The following is a 16,672-nucleotide window of genomic DNA, read 5'->3' as shown; positions in this document are numbered from 1 at the left end:
GCCAGAAGCCCTTATAACCGGGAACCTCCATAGCCAGGAGCCTCTACAGCAGGAGCCCCTACAGCCAGGAGCCCCGACAGCCAGGAGCCATAACAGCCATGAACCCCAGGAGCCAGGAGGCCCGCAGCGGAGTGCCCAGACTTGGCAGGGTCAGAGCCCCCCAGCGGGATCCAGAGCCCGCTGCCGAAGCCCCTTCTGGGATTTCTCAGGCTCTGCTGCCTCAGCGCAGGCAGGGGCGGGGCTTTCCCTCGCGCAGCCGCTCAGCTCTCCGCGGCCCCGCCCACATCCGGCCGCCGGCACTGGATTGCTCCTGTCTGGCGGCGGCAGCATGGCGGCGGGGGCGGCTGAGGCAGCTGTAGCGGCCCTGGAGGAGGTCGGCTCAACCGGGCAGTTTGAGGAGCTGCTGCGCCTCAAAGCCAAGTAAGCGGGGCGGCAAGCGGCAGGAGTAAGGAGCCGGAGCGGGAGCGGCCGCGAGACCGGGCCGGTGTGGGGCGGCGGGTGGCCCAGCCTGGCTCCTTGGCGCCCGGCTCCCTTCTGCCTCGGGGGACCGGGCCCGGCGCCACCCGTAGACTCCCCCGAGCCTCCGCGTGAGTGGCCCGAGCCGCGGGTTCCCCGCCCCGGAACAGCGAGCAGGGCGCGAGGCTCGCCTCGCAGCCCCGGCCCCAGCCCTAGGTCCGACCTCGACGGAGGTCCAAGCCCGGGGGACGCGACCTTCCCGGCCTCTGGCCTGGGCGGCCCCGCCGCGGGAAGGCGGCGGTGGTGACTCAGCCGTGCCGCAGTGGCGGGGCGGGGGACGGGGCGGCGCCGAGACCCCGGCCCTTCGCGCCACGGAGCGGGGACCCACGGCTGCGGGCTCCACCTTTGCTGTGCCCGCCGGGAGGGAGCGGCAGGCTCGGCGTCGGTCCATTGCTCTTCAGCTTCCCTTCAGGAACGCCCCTGTCGCAGGAAGAGCCGCTAGGGAAGGCCCCGCTGCATTAGCTAGGCCTGGCTGCCTTTTGAAGTTAGCCTTAAAGTTTGTTGGTCAGCAGGTAGCCTCAGTCTTCAGACTTAACCTGTTGCCGGAGACAGAGATTTCCTGTTCCATGAACTGGTGTAGTGAGAGTCTGTTCAGATTTGGCGCCGGTGTCGTCTTCAATCCCTGGGAAGACTACAAAAGGAGATCCATAGGAATGCATAGAAAACGTTTTCAGGGTGGACTAGAAGCTCTGAACTGCAAGCAGCATGCTTACGAGTAAATGCTTACTAGCGTGCGTGCCTGCAGGGAAAGGTCTGCACGTGGACTCTCGGTGATAATACCACCTCACATTGTAGACTACTCCAAGGACTTGAGTTGTTCTCTTAGTTGTATTATTAGCGGTTGTTATGGGAACTCTTATGTCGGATTGCCCGGGATCCAGTCCCACCGCAGCCACTCACTAGCCATGTAACCCATGGGCACGTTTCATACCCAAGCCTCAGTTTCCCAACGGTGACATAGATTAGCACCTGTTAGTACCTCAGGGTGGTTGCGAGGGTTAAATGAGATGACGTATGTAAAATACAATTAATGCAATGCGTAGTATGCAGGAAGCACTCAGTAGATGTTGGCCCTTAGTATTTCAGTAGGAAGTAGAATGGTTCATGGAATTCACAGGCAAAAAGCTTTTTGTTTTGATTTTTTTTTGAGACGGGGTCTGACTCTGTCACCCAGGCTGCAGTGTAGTGGAGCGATCACGGCTCCCTGCAGCCTCCGCCTCCCAGGCTCAAGTGATCCACCCACCTCATCCTCCCGAGTAGCCGGGACCACAGGTGCTCACCACCACGCCCGGCGAATTTTTATATTTTTTTATAGAGACGAGGTCTCGCCATGTTGCCCAGCCTCGTCTCGATCTTCTGGACTCAAGCGATCTGCCCTCCTCAGCCTCCCAAAGGGTTGGGATTACAGGTGTGAGCTACCACCTCTGGCCAAAAATGCTTATTGATCTAAATTTTGTTTTGTTTTCGAGACAGGCTGTTGCTCTGTTGCCCAGGCTGAGTGCAGTGGCGTAATCTCGGCTCACTGCAGCCTCTACCTCCTGGGTTCAAGCGATCCTCACGCCTCAGCCTCCTGAGTATCTGGGACTACACGTGCGGTCCACCATGCTGGGCTAATTTGTGTATTTTTCATAGAGGCAGGGTTTCCTCATGTTGCCCAGGCTGGTCTCTGGAACTCCTGAACTCAAGTGATTCGCCTGCCTCGGCCTTGTAAAGTATCGGGATTACAGGCTTGAGCCCTCGTGACCTGCCCTGTTGATCTAAATTGAGTGAAATTTTGTTGACTGAATTTGAATTAGAGGCAAGTAGTACTCTAATTTTGCAATGGAGAGTGCAGGTGAGATGGGGTGTTGCCTTTGGAAATGGGGAGGGGTGAGAGTTACTGACTAATGGTTAGAAATGCTTTATGGGGGTGATGAAGTTAAACTGTTATTTAAACAGCTCTTTAGGCATTTCAGGTTTACCTGGGAAATTGTTAAGGAAAAAAGCAGGGGTTGGGGAGGGACATGTGACATTTACTCACTGATGGAAGCTGGGCTCTGACTCATCCAGTACAGATCAGCACAATCACGGGAGTCACCACAAGTGGCCTCTTGAAATGAGCAGGTCTTGTGTGGACCTGCCCTAAGTAAACGTTTTGAATTTACCATCACCTGGAAAGACTGTTTTGTCTATGTGTTTTATATGTTTGTTTTAAATGCATCATGTTTTAAAAAGTCCTTAAACTATCAAAATGAATAAAAGTGTTTTTTTTTTTTTTTTTGGAGACAGAGTCTCTCTCTGTTGCCCAGGCTGGAGTGGAGTGCAGTGGCACAATCTTGGCTCACTGCAACCTCCACCTCACGGGTTCAAATGATTCTCCTGCCTCAGCCTTCCGAGTAGCTGGGATTACAGGTGCCCACCACCATGCCTGGCTAATTTTTGCATTTTTAGTAGAGATGGGTTTCACCATGTTGGCCAGGCTGGTCTCGAACTCCTGACCTCAGATGATGGGCCTGCTTCCCAGCGTGCTGGGATTACAGGCATGAGCCACTGCGCCCAGCCAAAATGGATAAAAGTTTAAATGTAAATACCATTTGGATGTATCCTTGCCACTGGCCTGTACTTGAAATGACCTAGGAAACAACGTACAGTTTCCTTAGTGACTAGTTTAAACGGACACATGATAAATGATGTGTGGCATCTGGGGAAGGAGCAAATTTCTGCAGCTTTTTTGGTGACGATGGAGACATTTAAAAATATTATGGTGGCTCACACCAGCAAACCCAGCACTTTGGGAGGATGGCTTGAGGCCAGGAGTTTGAGACTAGCTTGGAGAACATAGTGAGAACCCATCTCTACAAAAAATAAAAAAAGTAGCCAGGCATGGTGATGCATACCTGTAGTCCCCAGCTACTCAGGAGGCTGAGATGGGAGGATTGTTTGAGCCCAGGAGTTCCAAGCTGCGGTGAGCTATGATCCTGCCAGGGTGACAGAGTGAGACCCTGTCTCAAAAAAACAAACAAAAAGTGCCCGAATTTTAGTACTTGTGTTGATGTAATAATTTTAAATCTACTTTCCAAATCATCGCTTCTCCAATTTTAAAATTTGACATGAATTGAAATTTTTTTCTTTTAAGTAGTCGCATCAGATATTTACATAAGTTGCTGAAATCTCAGCTGGTTTGTACAATGGGGTTATTAATATTCATTTGCAGAGTAATTAAGCAGGTTTAGTATATGATATGTTTAATAAGCAGTAGCTGGTATTATCTGCAGATGGATGTAGTAGCAGAATACTGTAATAATTGAAAAACAACTATTTGCTGATGAAGAGCTGAAGTTTATTACATTGTCTGAAGTTCCATTAGTCAGGATTTGAATGTGGTTTTTGTCTGACGGTTTTTCTCCAACCATGCTGCAGGCATATGGGGCTATCCATTAAGATGGAAAGAATACTGTAACATATAATCCAAAAGGGGATAATGTTTATATTTCTTTCAGATATAGTATGTCCTTATAATACTGGACATTATGTGCTTAACTGAGAAATGGAAGTTAAGCATTGAATAGGAGAATATTGTGGATAATTTCAACTTACAATATCATGTTTTAATGTTTTCAAATGTTTTATATTTTCGTTTCATCTTCTCAACATCCCAGAGTGTTGGTTATTGCTATTTTACAGATGTGGAAGTTAAATTACTCTTCAAAGCCATGTTAGTAATAATGAAACTGAAATGAATTCAGTTTCTATGGCATACTTTCTTCTTTTCTTTTTTACTTATTTGGGCTTCTACTCTTATAAAATTTGGTAACCTACTTTAATTTTTGAAAAATGTAGTTATATTAGTATTTTCCTGTGGCATTGAAAGTTCTTTGAAAATTTGATTTGTAATGGCTTTATAATATTTTCTTATGACCATTTAAAAACTATTATTGAGCATCAGAAATTTTTCTGATTTGCTACGTAAAATAGTGGGAAAATATCCATATACAGACAATCTTTGTCTCTTAATTATTTCCTTAGGATTGATACTTATGTATAAGAAATTTCTGAAAGGTCCCAATTTAATTTTTACCAGCAGGACATGAAAGTACTTCTCGTCATCCTTTTTATCATTGAATATTATGATTTAAACAGTCCTTTTGTTGGCTGGGCATGGTGGCTCATGCCTGTAATCCTAGCACTTTAAGAGGCGAATGCAGGCAGATTGATTGCTTGAGCCCAGGAGTTTGAGACCAGCCTGGGCATTGGCCGAAGCCCAACTTAAGAACAAAATATGCCTGTAGTCTGGAGGCTGAGGTGGGAGGATCAGCTGAGCCCAGGAAGTCGAGGCTGCACTTGCCTCGCACTCCAGACTGGGCGTTAGAGTAAGACCCTGTCTCAAAAAAAGAAAAAAAAAATTTTTTTTTTTGGTCAATTTGGTGGAAAATGGTATCCCAGCTTTAAAAAGAAATTGAAGTGTTACATACAGTAACAGAGTGCACAGATCTTAATTGTCAGATGTGATGAATTTTCACAATTGTATACACACCGATAACCACCATTCACAGGAAGAATATAGAACCCAGGAAGTTTTCTGTCCCCTTTAGCGGAACGACTGATTTCTTACTGTCACTGTAGATGAGTTTTCCCTGCTCTTGGACTTTGTGTGAGTGGAATCATACAGTTCTTTGTCTGTGGCATCTTTTGCTCACATATTTTCGAGCTTCATCTGTGTCATTGCTTGTATCTGTAGTTGGTTCCTTTTTACTGCTAAGTTACATTCCGTTGTATGAATGTCTGTCACTTTCTCCTATTGGCGGACATTTGGCTAATTTCCAGTTTTGAGTTATTATGTATCGGGCTGCTGTGAGCATTCTTGCATGAGGCCTCTGTGAGCCTCTCTTTTGTTCTTGCCATCCTTAGGCAATGGACAAAAAAGCCTCCCTAGATCCTCTTCATTGCTAGAGGCTGTGGTGGGCAGAGGCTCCTGAGGGAGGGTTTTGAGGGGTCAGGCCTATGTTCTAGTTTTAGGGACAGAATTCAGTTCCAGGGCCCCCAGACAACTGCAAGGAAGACTGATAAATGTAATCTAGCTGAATGCACAGGAGGAAGATGAAACAGTGCTTGATTGAAACAGCACAGTCTGCCGTGGACCTGAGGCCCCACCTACTCAACCATTGAAGCTGCTGAGTTGTGCTGGATGCAAGTTAACACCCAGTGACTAGGGGCTCCTACAATGTGTCCTTCCCTGCCTTAGGTGGGTCTTTATTTGGAGCTTCCTGCTTTCCTTTTGTGTGCCTGTGGACACTCTCCCTTCATCAGTCCTACCAGTGGTCTCTGCCCTCTGTTTTCCTATGCTTTGATAAATGACCTTGCTTCCCACCTGAGAGAAAACAGGATTTCAGGTAGCATCTCCCCGAGCCCTCCTTCCACTCCCACCTCTCCCAACACTTACCATTTATTTGTAGCCTTACCCATTCTTAATTCCTTGGCTCCTGACTCAGAGGAGACTGCCTTCTTCTTCTTCAAGGTAAGCTCTTCTCTGCTCTGGATTTTCCCTCTCCTGCCTCTTCTGAGTCCTTGCATCCTCAGCTGTCTTGTGTCTACCGCCCTTCCCTCTCCATTTGCACTATCCCCTGGTAAAGTAAACATATGAGGATTTTCTTGTATTAAAAAAGCCCATCCCTTGATTTTGTCTTTTCCTCTGCCTGTACAGATGTCTTAGAGTAGATCTCTGCTTCCTCATCTTCACTTCAGTCCTCAGTGGACTGCAGTCTGACCTGTGCTTCTGCTATTCCATTGAAGGTATTCTCTCTGTTAGTTGCCCTTTCCCGCTGCGTTGGATGATTGTCACTCCCTCTTGACACTCTTCTCTTGACTTCTGTGCGACCCTTTAATCTTCCAGTACCGCCTAGGACCCCTTCTCTGCTTTACTACATGAGTTCCTTCTCCTCCATCTGTCTTAACTTAATGTTGATAAGCCCCCTGAGGTGCCGACCTTGGGTCTCCTCTGTGTCCCTCTGTATCCCTTTGCAGTGTGGTGCTGGCACTGTTCCTTTCTTGATTCCCAAATCTGTATATCAAGTGCAGACTTCTTCCCTGAGCTCCAGACATCATACTAACAGCCCATTAAACTTCCTTTCCTCAGGTTGGCAGCTTCTGCACTATGATTTGAGGCATAGTGCCACCACTAGCCATCAGTCTCTAAGCCAGAACTTGGAGCCAGCTGTAGACAGCCTTATATGTCACCAAATCCTGCCCCTTCTACCTTTGAAATCCTCATGCTGCTCTTTGCTTCTGCTTTCCTGACACTTTATTGTAGGCTTATTCTCTTCTCGCTGGTATTATTTGATCAGTTTTTACGTTTGTTATTCCTTTCTTTACCCATAGGTTAGTTGTCCTTTGTTCTTTTTGCCGTGGAACATATTTCTGTTCGTGATTTTTCAGATTTTTTTGGGAGGTGGTATTATATTTGAACAGAATTCCATAAAACTGAAGGATTTTTCAGTTGGATATGACCATAGATATCTTTGCCAAGATAATTTTGTATGAAAATTAACTAAAATAGATACTGAGTTATTAATATATTCTGTGTGTTCATACTATAAATGTTTAGAATTTTTTTTTTTTTTAATGGGTCTTGCTCTGTTGCCCATGCTGGAGTGTAGTGGTATGATCATGGCTCCCTACAGCCTTGACCCCCTGGGCTCAAGTAATCCTTCCACCTTAGTCTGCCAAAATGCTGAGTACAGGCATGAGCCACCTTGCCTGGCCTAGAAAAATCTTTTTTTTTTTTTTATTTTGAGACAGTCTTGCCCTGTCGCCCAGGCTGCAGTGCAGTGGTGTGATCTCAGCTCACTGTAACCTCTGCCTCCCGGGTTCAAACAATTCTTCTGCCTCAGCCTCCTGAGTAGCTGGGATTACAGGCATGCACCAACACACCTGGCTAATTTTTTGTATTTTTAGTAGAGATGGGGTTTCACCACGTTAGCCAGGCTGGTCTCGAACTGCCGACCTCAAGTGATCTGCCTGCCTCGGCCTCCCAGAGTGCTGGGATTAGAGGTGTGAGCCACTGCGCTGGGCCTAGAAAAATCTTTTGTAGCATAATATTAAAAAGTATAAAAGAATGTCTTTGTGAAAAGCAGTGCTTTTCCTCGTTTTCCACTGGCATGCCTTCATTTTCAGCACTTACTGCTGTTTCTATGGTCACGGTTATGTCTTTTCATCACTATACCACATTTAAAAAGTAAATAATGATATTATTAGTAATGTGTCTACAACCATTTTTCACAAACATTGTCCCATTAATACAGAAATTCAGTTTCCACTTTGCCCAGGGGTCTGAAAATATGGTTGATTTGCCTGGCTTTTTTTTTTTTTTTTTTTTTTTCGTTTAAAGTTCTGAGATACATATGCAGAACATGCAGGTTTCTTACATAGGTATGCATATGCCATGGTGGTTTGCTGCACCTATCAACTCATCATCTAGGTTTTAAGCCCTGCATGCATTAGGTATTTGTCCTAATGCTTTCCCTCCCCTTGCCCCCCACCCCCTGACAGGCCCTGGTATGTGATGTTCCCCTCCCTGTGTCCATGTGGTTTCGTTGTTCACCTCCCACTTATGAATGAGAACATGCAGTGTTTGTTTTTCTGTTCCTGTGTTAGTTTACTGAGAATGGTGGCTTCCAGCTTCATCCGTGTCCCTGCAAAGGACATGAACTCATTCCTTTTTATGACTGCATAGTATTCCATGGTATATATGTGCCACGTTTTCTTTATCCAGTCTGTCATTGATGGGCATTTGGATTGGTTCCAAGTCTTTGATATTGTGAATAGTGCTGCAATAACATAATGTGTGCATGTGTCTTCATAGTAGAATGATTTATAATCTTTTGGGTATATACCCAGTAATGGGATTGCTGGGTCAAATGGTATTTCTGGTTCTAGATCCTTGAGGAATTGCCACACTGTCTTCCACAATGGTTGAACTAATTTACACTCCCACCAACAGTGATTTACATGACTTTTAATTGAGGTGGATGAATATTCAGATCTACTTCAAATGGGCTTCACTCGAAATATCATTGACTTGAAAATTTATCTGAGTCTAAAGACGTTGCAGAGTGCTTTTATATTCCAGTGTTGTATACAATAAAATTCTAGCAATATGAAAAACTTCAGATGGTTCTTTTAAAAGTTTCTTTTTTTTTCTTTTTGGTAATTTATATCAGTATTTGTTTATTTCCAAAATTGGTATAATTTTAAATAAATGCATTTAATTGATTTACAGGTCTCTCCTTGTGGTCCATTTCTGGGCACCATGGGCTCCACAGTGTGCACAGATGAACGAAGTTATGGCAGAGTTAGCTAAAGAACTCCCTCAAGTTTCATTTGTGAAGGTATTTATATTTCAATGTCATGTCTTTTGTGAATTTAATTCTGATTTATGGGTTAGATTAGGGCTGGACACGGTAGCTCATGCCTGTAATCCCAGCACTTTGGGAGGCTGAGGCGGGCAGATCACCTGAGTTCAGGAGTTTGAGATCAGCCTGGCCAACATAGTGAAACCCTGTCTCTACTAAAATACAAAAATTAGCTGGGCATGGGGGTGGGTGCCTATAATCCCAGCTATGTGGGAGGCTGAGGCAGGAGAATCTTTTGAATCCGGAAGGCAGAGGTTGCAGTGAGCTGAGATTGTGCCACTGCATTCCAGCCTGGGTGACAGAGCGAGATGCCATCTCAAAATAAATAAATAAAATAAAAAATTAGATTTTATTAACTAATATAAAGATGGAGTGGTGTGAAATTCCAAATATCTATAATTGGTGTGGGATCTGTTATTTTTGCACATTATTCTTAAAAATCTTAAAATAATTTTGCGTTTTTTTTTTTTGAGACGGAGTCTTGCTCTGTCCCCCAGGCTGGAGTGCAGTGGCACTATCTCGGCTCACTGCAACCTCTGCCTCCCCAGTTTAAGCGATTTTCCTGCCTCAGCCTCCTGAGTAGCTGGGACTACAGGCACATGCCACCATGCCCAGCTATTTTTTTGTGTTTTTAGTAGAGACGGGGTTTCACCATCTTAGCCAGGATGGTCTTGGTCTCCTGACCTCGTGATCTGCCCGCCTTGGCCTCCCAAAGTCCTGTGATGAGGCGTGAGCCGCCACGCCCGGCCAAATGTACACTTTTTCTTGATCATCCTCGGGTGTGGGGCATGACTACCAAATGTCAGGGTGGCTGTGGGCTGGAGTTTTGGAGAGCACAGGCAGACAAGTTAGTTCGCTGTGGGTAACTGTGGTTTTAAGGCGTTTAAAGTAGTAACACAAATTATGTCATTGAAAAGCTAGGTGTGCTGTGGAAAATAATTCAGGAAAGGGTATGTAAATGCTGCTAGGGACCAGGGAACAGGAAGCTGCTATCTTGGTTTAGATGAAGGCAGACCTACGGGAGAAGGTGAAAGTCTTTCTAACCTGTTCAGAATGCAGAGGAAGATGGAAGCCAGTCAGTCTCTTCCTTGCCTCTTTTGTTTTTCACTCTGGTTTTGTGTGCTCCTACATTCCTGCTGTCTCTCTTGAGTGGATGAGTGCTAGGAAAGCTGTAGTTTTGACTGTGGATTAACTCAATTGGTTTAGCACATTAAAGATATTATTCAGGACTTAGTACTGGTTTAGGCAGCAGGGCCAAAATATGTGTTGAGAGTCTTAGAAATGAATTATCAGGAGGGGAAGTGCACCTTGTATTCCAAAGTCTGAATCCTTAAGATTTAAAAAACAAATGAAAAACCAAAGTCTTATTTTTTAAAACAAGAATCTGTGAGTTCAGAGTACATGTTACCCAATATACTCATATATGGGGTTAAAAATAACATCAACTGTATTGGTCTGTATGCCTCTTTTTATGTAAACTGAAAACAGAATTCTGACAGGATAATTCATTCGTATAGTAGGTGATAAAATTTTCAGGAGGCTTCTGTATAAATAAGTTTGCTTTGAATAGGTATTATACCCAGATGGCTCAAAATTCCAAACAGTGTAGAAAGGTGTCCATTGAGAAGGCTCACCCCGTTCCTCCGTTGTCACCCTTGTGTCCCACCACATAAGTAACTGCTTGTATTAATTTTGTATGAATTCTTCTAGTGTTTCTTTATGCAAATAGGGCAGATGTGAATATAGTGATGAGGTTTTTAAAATTTAAGGACTTATTTAAAATTCCAGTGAAATGTATAATGTAACTTTAGAGTGTAACCCTAAAATGTCCAATATAAATAATAGAAGGGGGCATTAAAACTGCATGTTTGGTCAGTGATAAAAGATAATGATTACAAGTGAAATGAATGATTAAACATTTCAATCATAAGATTAATCAAGATGATGGTAATTGTTCCAAGTCTGCTTTTATGTGTATCATGTTACTGGTTTAGGTAACACATTGTTCTTAGCCGCTATCTGAATGATTTATTTAAAGTGACTATAGAATTACTTCTCACATTGGTACCAGACTTGGCAGTGAGATTTTAAGTTGTTCAAGTGCTTAAGTATCTCTGTGAGCCAAAGGTTGGAGGAGCCCTCAGCGATTTTGGGTTGTGGGGGATACCTGAGCCTGACTGCACCTGCCACTCATGAGGATGATGACAGCGTAAGATTGGTCATTCTTCCAGGAGTCATCCATCACTTTCCAGAAATTCACTCTATAACATAGTTTTTCTTTGATTAGCCATCATTAAGGGCAAAGGTACTTTGCATGACATTTGTAAGGCAGCTAATTAAAAGGCACTTCCCGGACAATAGTAAGCAAAAGAGAAGTAGAATGAGAGATCATCGGTCGTTCCCAATAAGAGAGGCATGCAGGCTGGGCGCCGTGGCTCACACCTGTAATCCCAACACCTCTTGAGGCTGAGGTGGGAGGATTGCTTGAGGCCAGGAATTCAAAACCAGCCTGATACACATAGCAAAACCATCTCTACAAAAGAAAAACTAAAAAAGTTAGCTGTGCATGTTGGTGTGCACCTGTAGTCCCAGTTACTTGGGAGGATAAGGCAGAGGATTCCTTGAGCCCAGGAGGTCTCAAGGCAGTCACACCACTGGGTGACGTAGAGTGGTACCATGTCTCAAAAAAAAAAAAAGGAGGAATGTAGTTAATTTTAAAACAGCTTTCTTTTTGTTAATGAGAGTTTTTGGAAAGTTCTAGAGTATGAACTAATGTTCTTCTGCTTCATCTTGTGTCTATTTGATTTCTTAGTCTTTTTTTTGGAGACAAGGTCTCACTCTTATTGCCCAGGCTGTAGTGCAGTGATCTTGGCTCACTGCAGCCTCTACCTCCCAGGCTCAAGCAATTTCCCCACCTCAGCCTCCTGAATAGCTGGGACTATAGGTGTGCACCCCCTGCCCAGATAATTTTTGTGTTTTTTGTAGCGATACGGTTTCGCTATGTTGCTCAGGCTGGTCTTGAACTCATGGGCTCAAGCCGTCGGCCTACCTTGGCCTCCCAAAGTGCTCGGATTATGGATGTGAGCCACTTTGCCCTTCAGTCTTTTTTTTTTAAATGATAAAATAGTTTGGCATTTTTGGCTTGTGAAGTAAAGGGATCAGTTCATTTTTGTGACTGGGATTTATAAAATCATTTAAATAAGTGATCATAAACTAGATATTTTTAAACAGATTGTAAATTTTTGTGACTATCAACAATTTCTTATTTTGTAGGAGCTGGTAAAATAGAGTTAGAAGAGTTAGTCACCCATTTTTGATCAGAGTAGTTAGTTTGTGCTCATTGGAATTGAATGCTGAAAGACAAGGTTTTCATATTTATTGCATCTGAATCCCTCATTCTCTGTATTGATGATATGGTCGTAAAGTGTATTTGGGGTGGGGCACAGTGGCTCACACCTGTAATCCCAGCACTTTGGGAGGTGTGAGTGGGAGGATTGTTCAAGGACAGGAGTTCGAGACCAGCCTGGGCACCATAGCGAGACTTCATCTCTACAGAATAAAAATTTAAAAAACTAGCTGTGTACACCTGTTGCCCCAGCAACTTGGGAGGCTGGGGTGGGAGGATTGCTTAAGTCTAGGAGTTAGAGGCTGCAGTGAGCTATGATTGTGTCACTACACTCCAGCTTGGGTGACAGAGTGAGACCTTGTCTCTTAAAAAAAAATTAAAAAGTGCATCTGTACTCCTTTTGGGTGCTGTGTTTATAATGGGTGGTGTTCCATTTACCTGAGTCACTGCCATGTCTAGTGGGCTCTTCTGGGCTCCATCCTGAGGCTGTCACACCTCCAAGGGCACAGAGGAGATTATGTGGTATTTCTGTCACTAAAAGGAGTTCAAGACCAGCTTGAGTAACATGGTGAAACCCTATCTCTACTAAAAATACAAAATTTAGCCAGGCATGATGGCGCACGCGTGTAATCCCAGCTACTCGGGAAGCCGAGGCAGGAGAATCACTTCAACCCAGGAGGTGGAGGTTGCAGTGACTGCACTCCAGCCTGCGTGACAGAGCAAGACTCCGTCTCAAAAAAAAAAAAAACAGAAAAAGTCTTAGAGAAACCTTGTGTTTATTCAGAATAAAATGAAATAGTTAAAATGTTTTAATGTTTTAGTGCCTTTTATTTTCAAATTTCATAGTCAGTATCTTCTCTCATACTGATCCTTGTTTGTGTCTTTACCTAAAATAGTACATACACCTTTGTCATTTAATTAATTGTTTGATAGAATCTTCCAAAATATGGTATCTGGCAGAGGTGGGTGGGAGAGAGGAAGAATAGCACAAGGCTTTGTTGGGTGCCTGCTGCTGGTTGTATTTGAGATCCAAATCAACTATTTTGTATGAAATCATAGCTATTTTTTCCCGTAGCTTTTTTTTTTGTCTCTGAACTTAGACTGTGCCATTGGTTGCTTGGGTCAGGAAATGCCCTATATTTTTGTCTATATTGTCATTTAATTCCTCTTTTCATTGCCTCCTTGACTAGATGGTGAGATACTTGAGGTGGGGACCTTTATCTTATCAGGTTTTCATTAGTTAAAAAAAAAAAAAAAAAAAAAGGGCCGGGTGTGGTGGCTCACGCCTGTAATCCCAGCACTTTGGGAGGCCGAGGCGGGTGGATCACGAGGTCAGGAGATTGAGACCGTCCTGGCTAACACGGTGAAACCCCATCTCTACTAAAAATACAAAAACAATCAGCCAGGTGTGGTGGCACACGCCTCTATTCCCAGCTACTTGGGAGGCTGAGGCAGGAGAATTGCTTGAACCCAGGAGGCGGAGGTTGCAGTGAGCTGAGACCACACCACTGCATTCCAGCCTGGATAACTCTTAGAGCAAGACTCCGTCTCAAAAAAAAAAAAAGAAAAATGACTTTTCTTTGTTCGAATGGCTCTTGCGTTCCATGCAAGCCTCCCCGATCCCACATCCAGCTTAGTACTCCCATCCTGCTAGGCCATAGTATACTCATTTTACCATATCATGTGCTTCAATGCAAACATTCTCAAAGTCAGACTTACCAGCTAGCTGGTTGGTGAGATTTTATAGTATTGTATTTCATTTGACATTAATTTTGTTTATATAGTAGCTGCTGTACTTGCATTTTATTTTCATTGTAATTTATACGATCAAGGGTATGGAGGAGTTATGCATTTAAATGTATTTTTGCTTCTTAAAAAACAAGAATCTTTATAGTTTAATTTATTCTTTTTTTTTTTTTTTGAGACGGAGTCTCGCTCTGTCGCCCAGGCTGGAGTGCAGTGGCACAATCTCGGCTCACTGCAAGCTCCGCCTCCCAGGTTCACGCCATTCTCCTGCCTCAGCCTCTCCGAGTAGCTGGGACTACAGGCACCCGCCACCACACCCGGCTAATTTTTTTTTTTTTGTATTTTTAGTAGAGACGGGGTTTCACCGTGGTCTCGAACTCCTGACCTCATGATCTGCCAGTCTCAGCCTCCCAAAGTGCTGGGATTACAAGCGTGAGCCACTGCGCCCGGCCTAGTTGAATTTATTCTTATTTTGAAAGTGCGACTATCTTAAAGATACAGATTGCACTGTTGAATTTCTAAAGATCTGTACAATCATTATAAATGTAAAGGTAGTTTATGTTTAATTTCTGAGTGTATAATTTATGTAAACAGATAGTGTTGGGCAATCTTCTGAAGAGTACCAGTTAGCTGTATAACCAGGTGCACGCTAACTAGTGGAATTAAAATTTTTCAGTGTGAGAGAATGTTGGCCAATTTATTTGACATCTTAAGAGAGCATATGTTGGATTTCATTCTACAGGAAGGAACTCTAAAAATGCTTCTCAGATAATTCTGGTAGAATTTTTTTTTTTTTTTTTTTTTTTGAGATGGAGTCTCACTATGTTGCCCAGGCTGGAGTGTGATGGTGTGAACTCAGCTTACTGCAACCTCTGCCTCCCGGGTTCAAGGAATTCTTCTGCCTCAGCCTCCTGAGTAGCTGGGATTACAGGTGTGTGCCACCACTCCCGGCTAATTTTTGTATTTTTAGTAGAGACAGGGTTTCACCATGTTGGCCAGGCTGGTTGCGAACTCCTGACCTCGTGATCTGCCCACCTAGGCCTCCCAAAGTGCTGGGATTACAGGCATGAGCCATCGTGCCCGGCTCTGGTAGAATTGTTAAATCTTAAAAAGACTGTAGGTTTTTATCTGTGCTATCTTGGTAATTAAAAAAACTCAAAATTAACATGGTTTTATTAGCTGTTTCTGGGCTAAGTTTGGTGAAAATCTTTAAAGAAGTTATCAAAACTTTTTTTTTTTTTTTTTTAAGACGGAGTCTCGCTCTGTGGCCCAGGCTGGAGTGCAGTGGCGCAATCTCAGCTCACTGCAAGCTCCACCTCCTGGATTCAAGCAATTCTCCTGTCTCAGCCTCTCCGAGTAGCTGAGACTACAGGCGCCCGCCACCACGCCGGGCTAATTTGTTTTTGTATTTTTAGTAGAGACGGGGTTTCACCGTGGTCTCGATCTCCTGACCTCGTGATCCGCCCGCCTTGGCCTCCCAAAGTGCTGGGATTACAAGCGTGAGCCACCGCGCCCGGCGAAACTTTTTTTTTTTAAATTATTATTATACTTTAAGTTCTAGGGTACATGTGCACAATGTGCAGGTTCGTTACATAGGTATACATGTGCCATGTTGGTTTGCTGTACCCATCAACTCATCATTTACATTAGGTATTTCTCCTAACGCTATCCCTCCCTCAGTCCCCTACCCTTCAGCAGGCCCCGGTGTGTGATGTTCCCCTCCCTGTGCCCATGTGTTCTCATTGTTCAGCTCCCACTTATGAGTGAGAACATGTGGTGTTTGGTTTTCTGTCCTTGTGATTGTTTGCTGAAAATGATGGTTTCCAGCTTCATCCATGTCCCTGTAAAGGACATGAACTCATCCTTTTTTATGGCTGCATAGTATTCCATGGTGTATATGTGCCACATTTTCTTTATCCAGTCTATTATTGTTGGTTTAAAGTCTGTTTTATCAGAGACCAGGATTGCAACCCCTGCTTTTTTTTGCTTTCCATTTGCTTGGTAGATCTTCCTCCCTCACTTTTATTTTGAGCCTGTGTTTGTCTTTGCACATGAGATGGGTCTCCTGAATACAGCACACCGATGGGTCTTGACTCTGTCCAATTTGCCAGGCTGTGTCTTTTAGTCTTTTAACTGGGGCATTTAGCCCACTTACATTTAAGGTTAATTTTGTTATGTGTGAATTTTTTTTTTTTTTTTTTTTTTTTTGAGACGGAGTCTCACTCTATTGCCCAGGCTGGAGTGCAGTGATGCGATCGGCTCACTGCAACCTCCGCCTTCCAGGTTCAAACGATTCTCCTGCCTCAGCCTCCGGAGTAGCTGGGGTTACAGGCACCTGCCACCATGCCCAGCTAATTTTTGTATTTTTAGTAGAGACAGGGTTTCACCATGTTGGCCAGGCTGGTCTCGAACTCCTGACCTCAAATGATCCACCTGCCTCGGCCTCCCGAAGTGCTGGAATTACAGGCATGAGCCACCACGCCCAGCCTGTTACGTGTGAATTTGATTCTGTCATTACGATGCTAGCTGGTAATTTTGCCCGTTCGTTAATGCAGTTTCTTCATGGTGTCGATGGTCTTTTACCATTTGGCCTGTTTTTGCAGTGGTTGGTACTGGTTGTTCCTTTCCATGTTTAGTGCTTCCTTCAGGAGCTCTTGTAAGGTAGGCCTGGTGGTGA

General features: G+C 44.2%; 1 protein-coding gene across 3 annotated transcripts in view; it reads left to right on the top strand.

Annotated features, from left to right (window-relative positions):
• Window positions 1-288: 288 nt before the first annotated feature.
• Window positions 289-16,672, top strand: part of GLRX3 (glutaredoxin 3) — a 43,870-nt gene continuing 27,486 nt past the window's right edge. For 2 of the 3 annotated variants that reach the window (XM_012505811.2, XM_003275472.3), the window contains exons 1-2: window positions 289-420; window positions 8,771-8,879. In XM_012505811.2, coding sequence (XP_012361265.1) covers window positions 329-420; window positions 8,771-8,879 — 201 coding nt within the window. In that variant the 5' untranslated portion in view covers window positions 289-328. The remainder of the gene's footprint in view (window positions 421-8,770; window positions 8,880-16,672) is intronic. The other variant, XM_030805295.1, reaches the window with a different exon arrangement.

This window comes from Nomascus leucogenys, chromosome 3 (genome assembly GCF_006542625.1).
Source record: "Nomascus leucogenys isolate Asia chromosome 3, Asia_NLE_v1, whole genome shotgun sequence".
Lineage (NCBI taxonomy): Eukaryota > Metazoa > Chordata > Mammalia > Primates > Hylobatidae > Nomascus > Nomascus leucogenys.
This window is presented reverse-complemented; position numbering and strand designations above follow the sequence as displayed.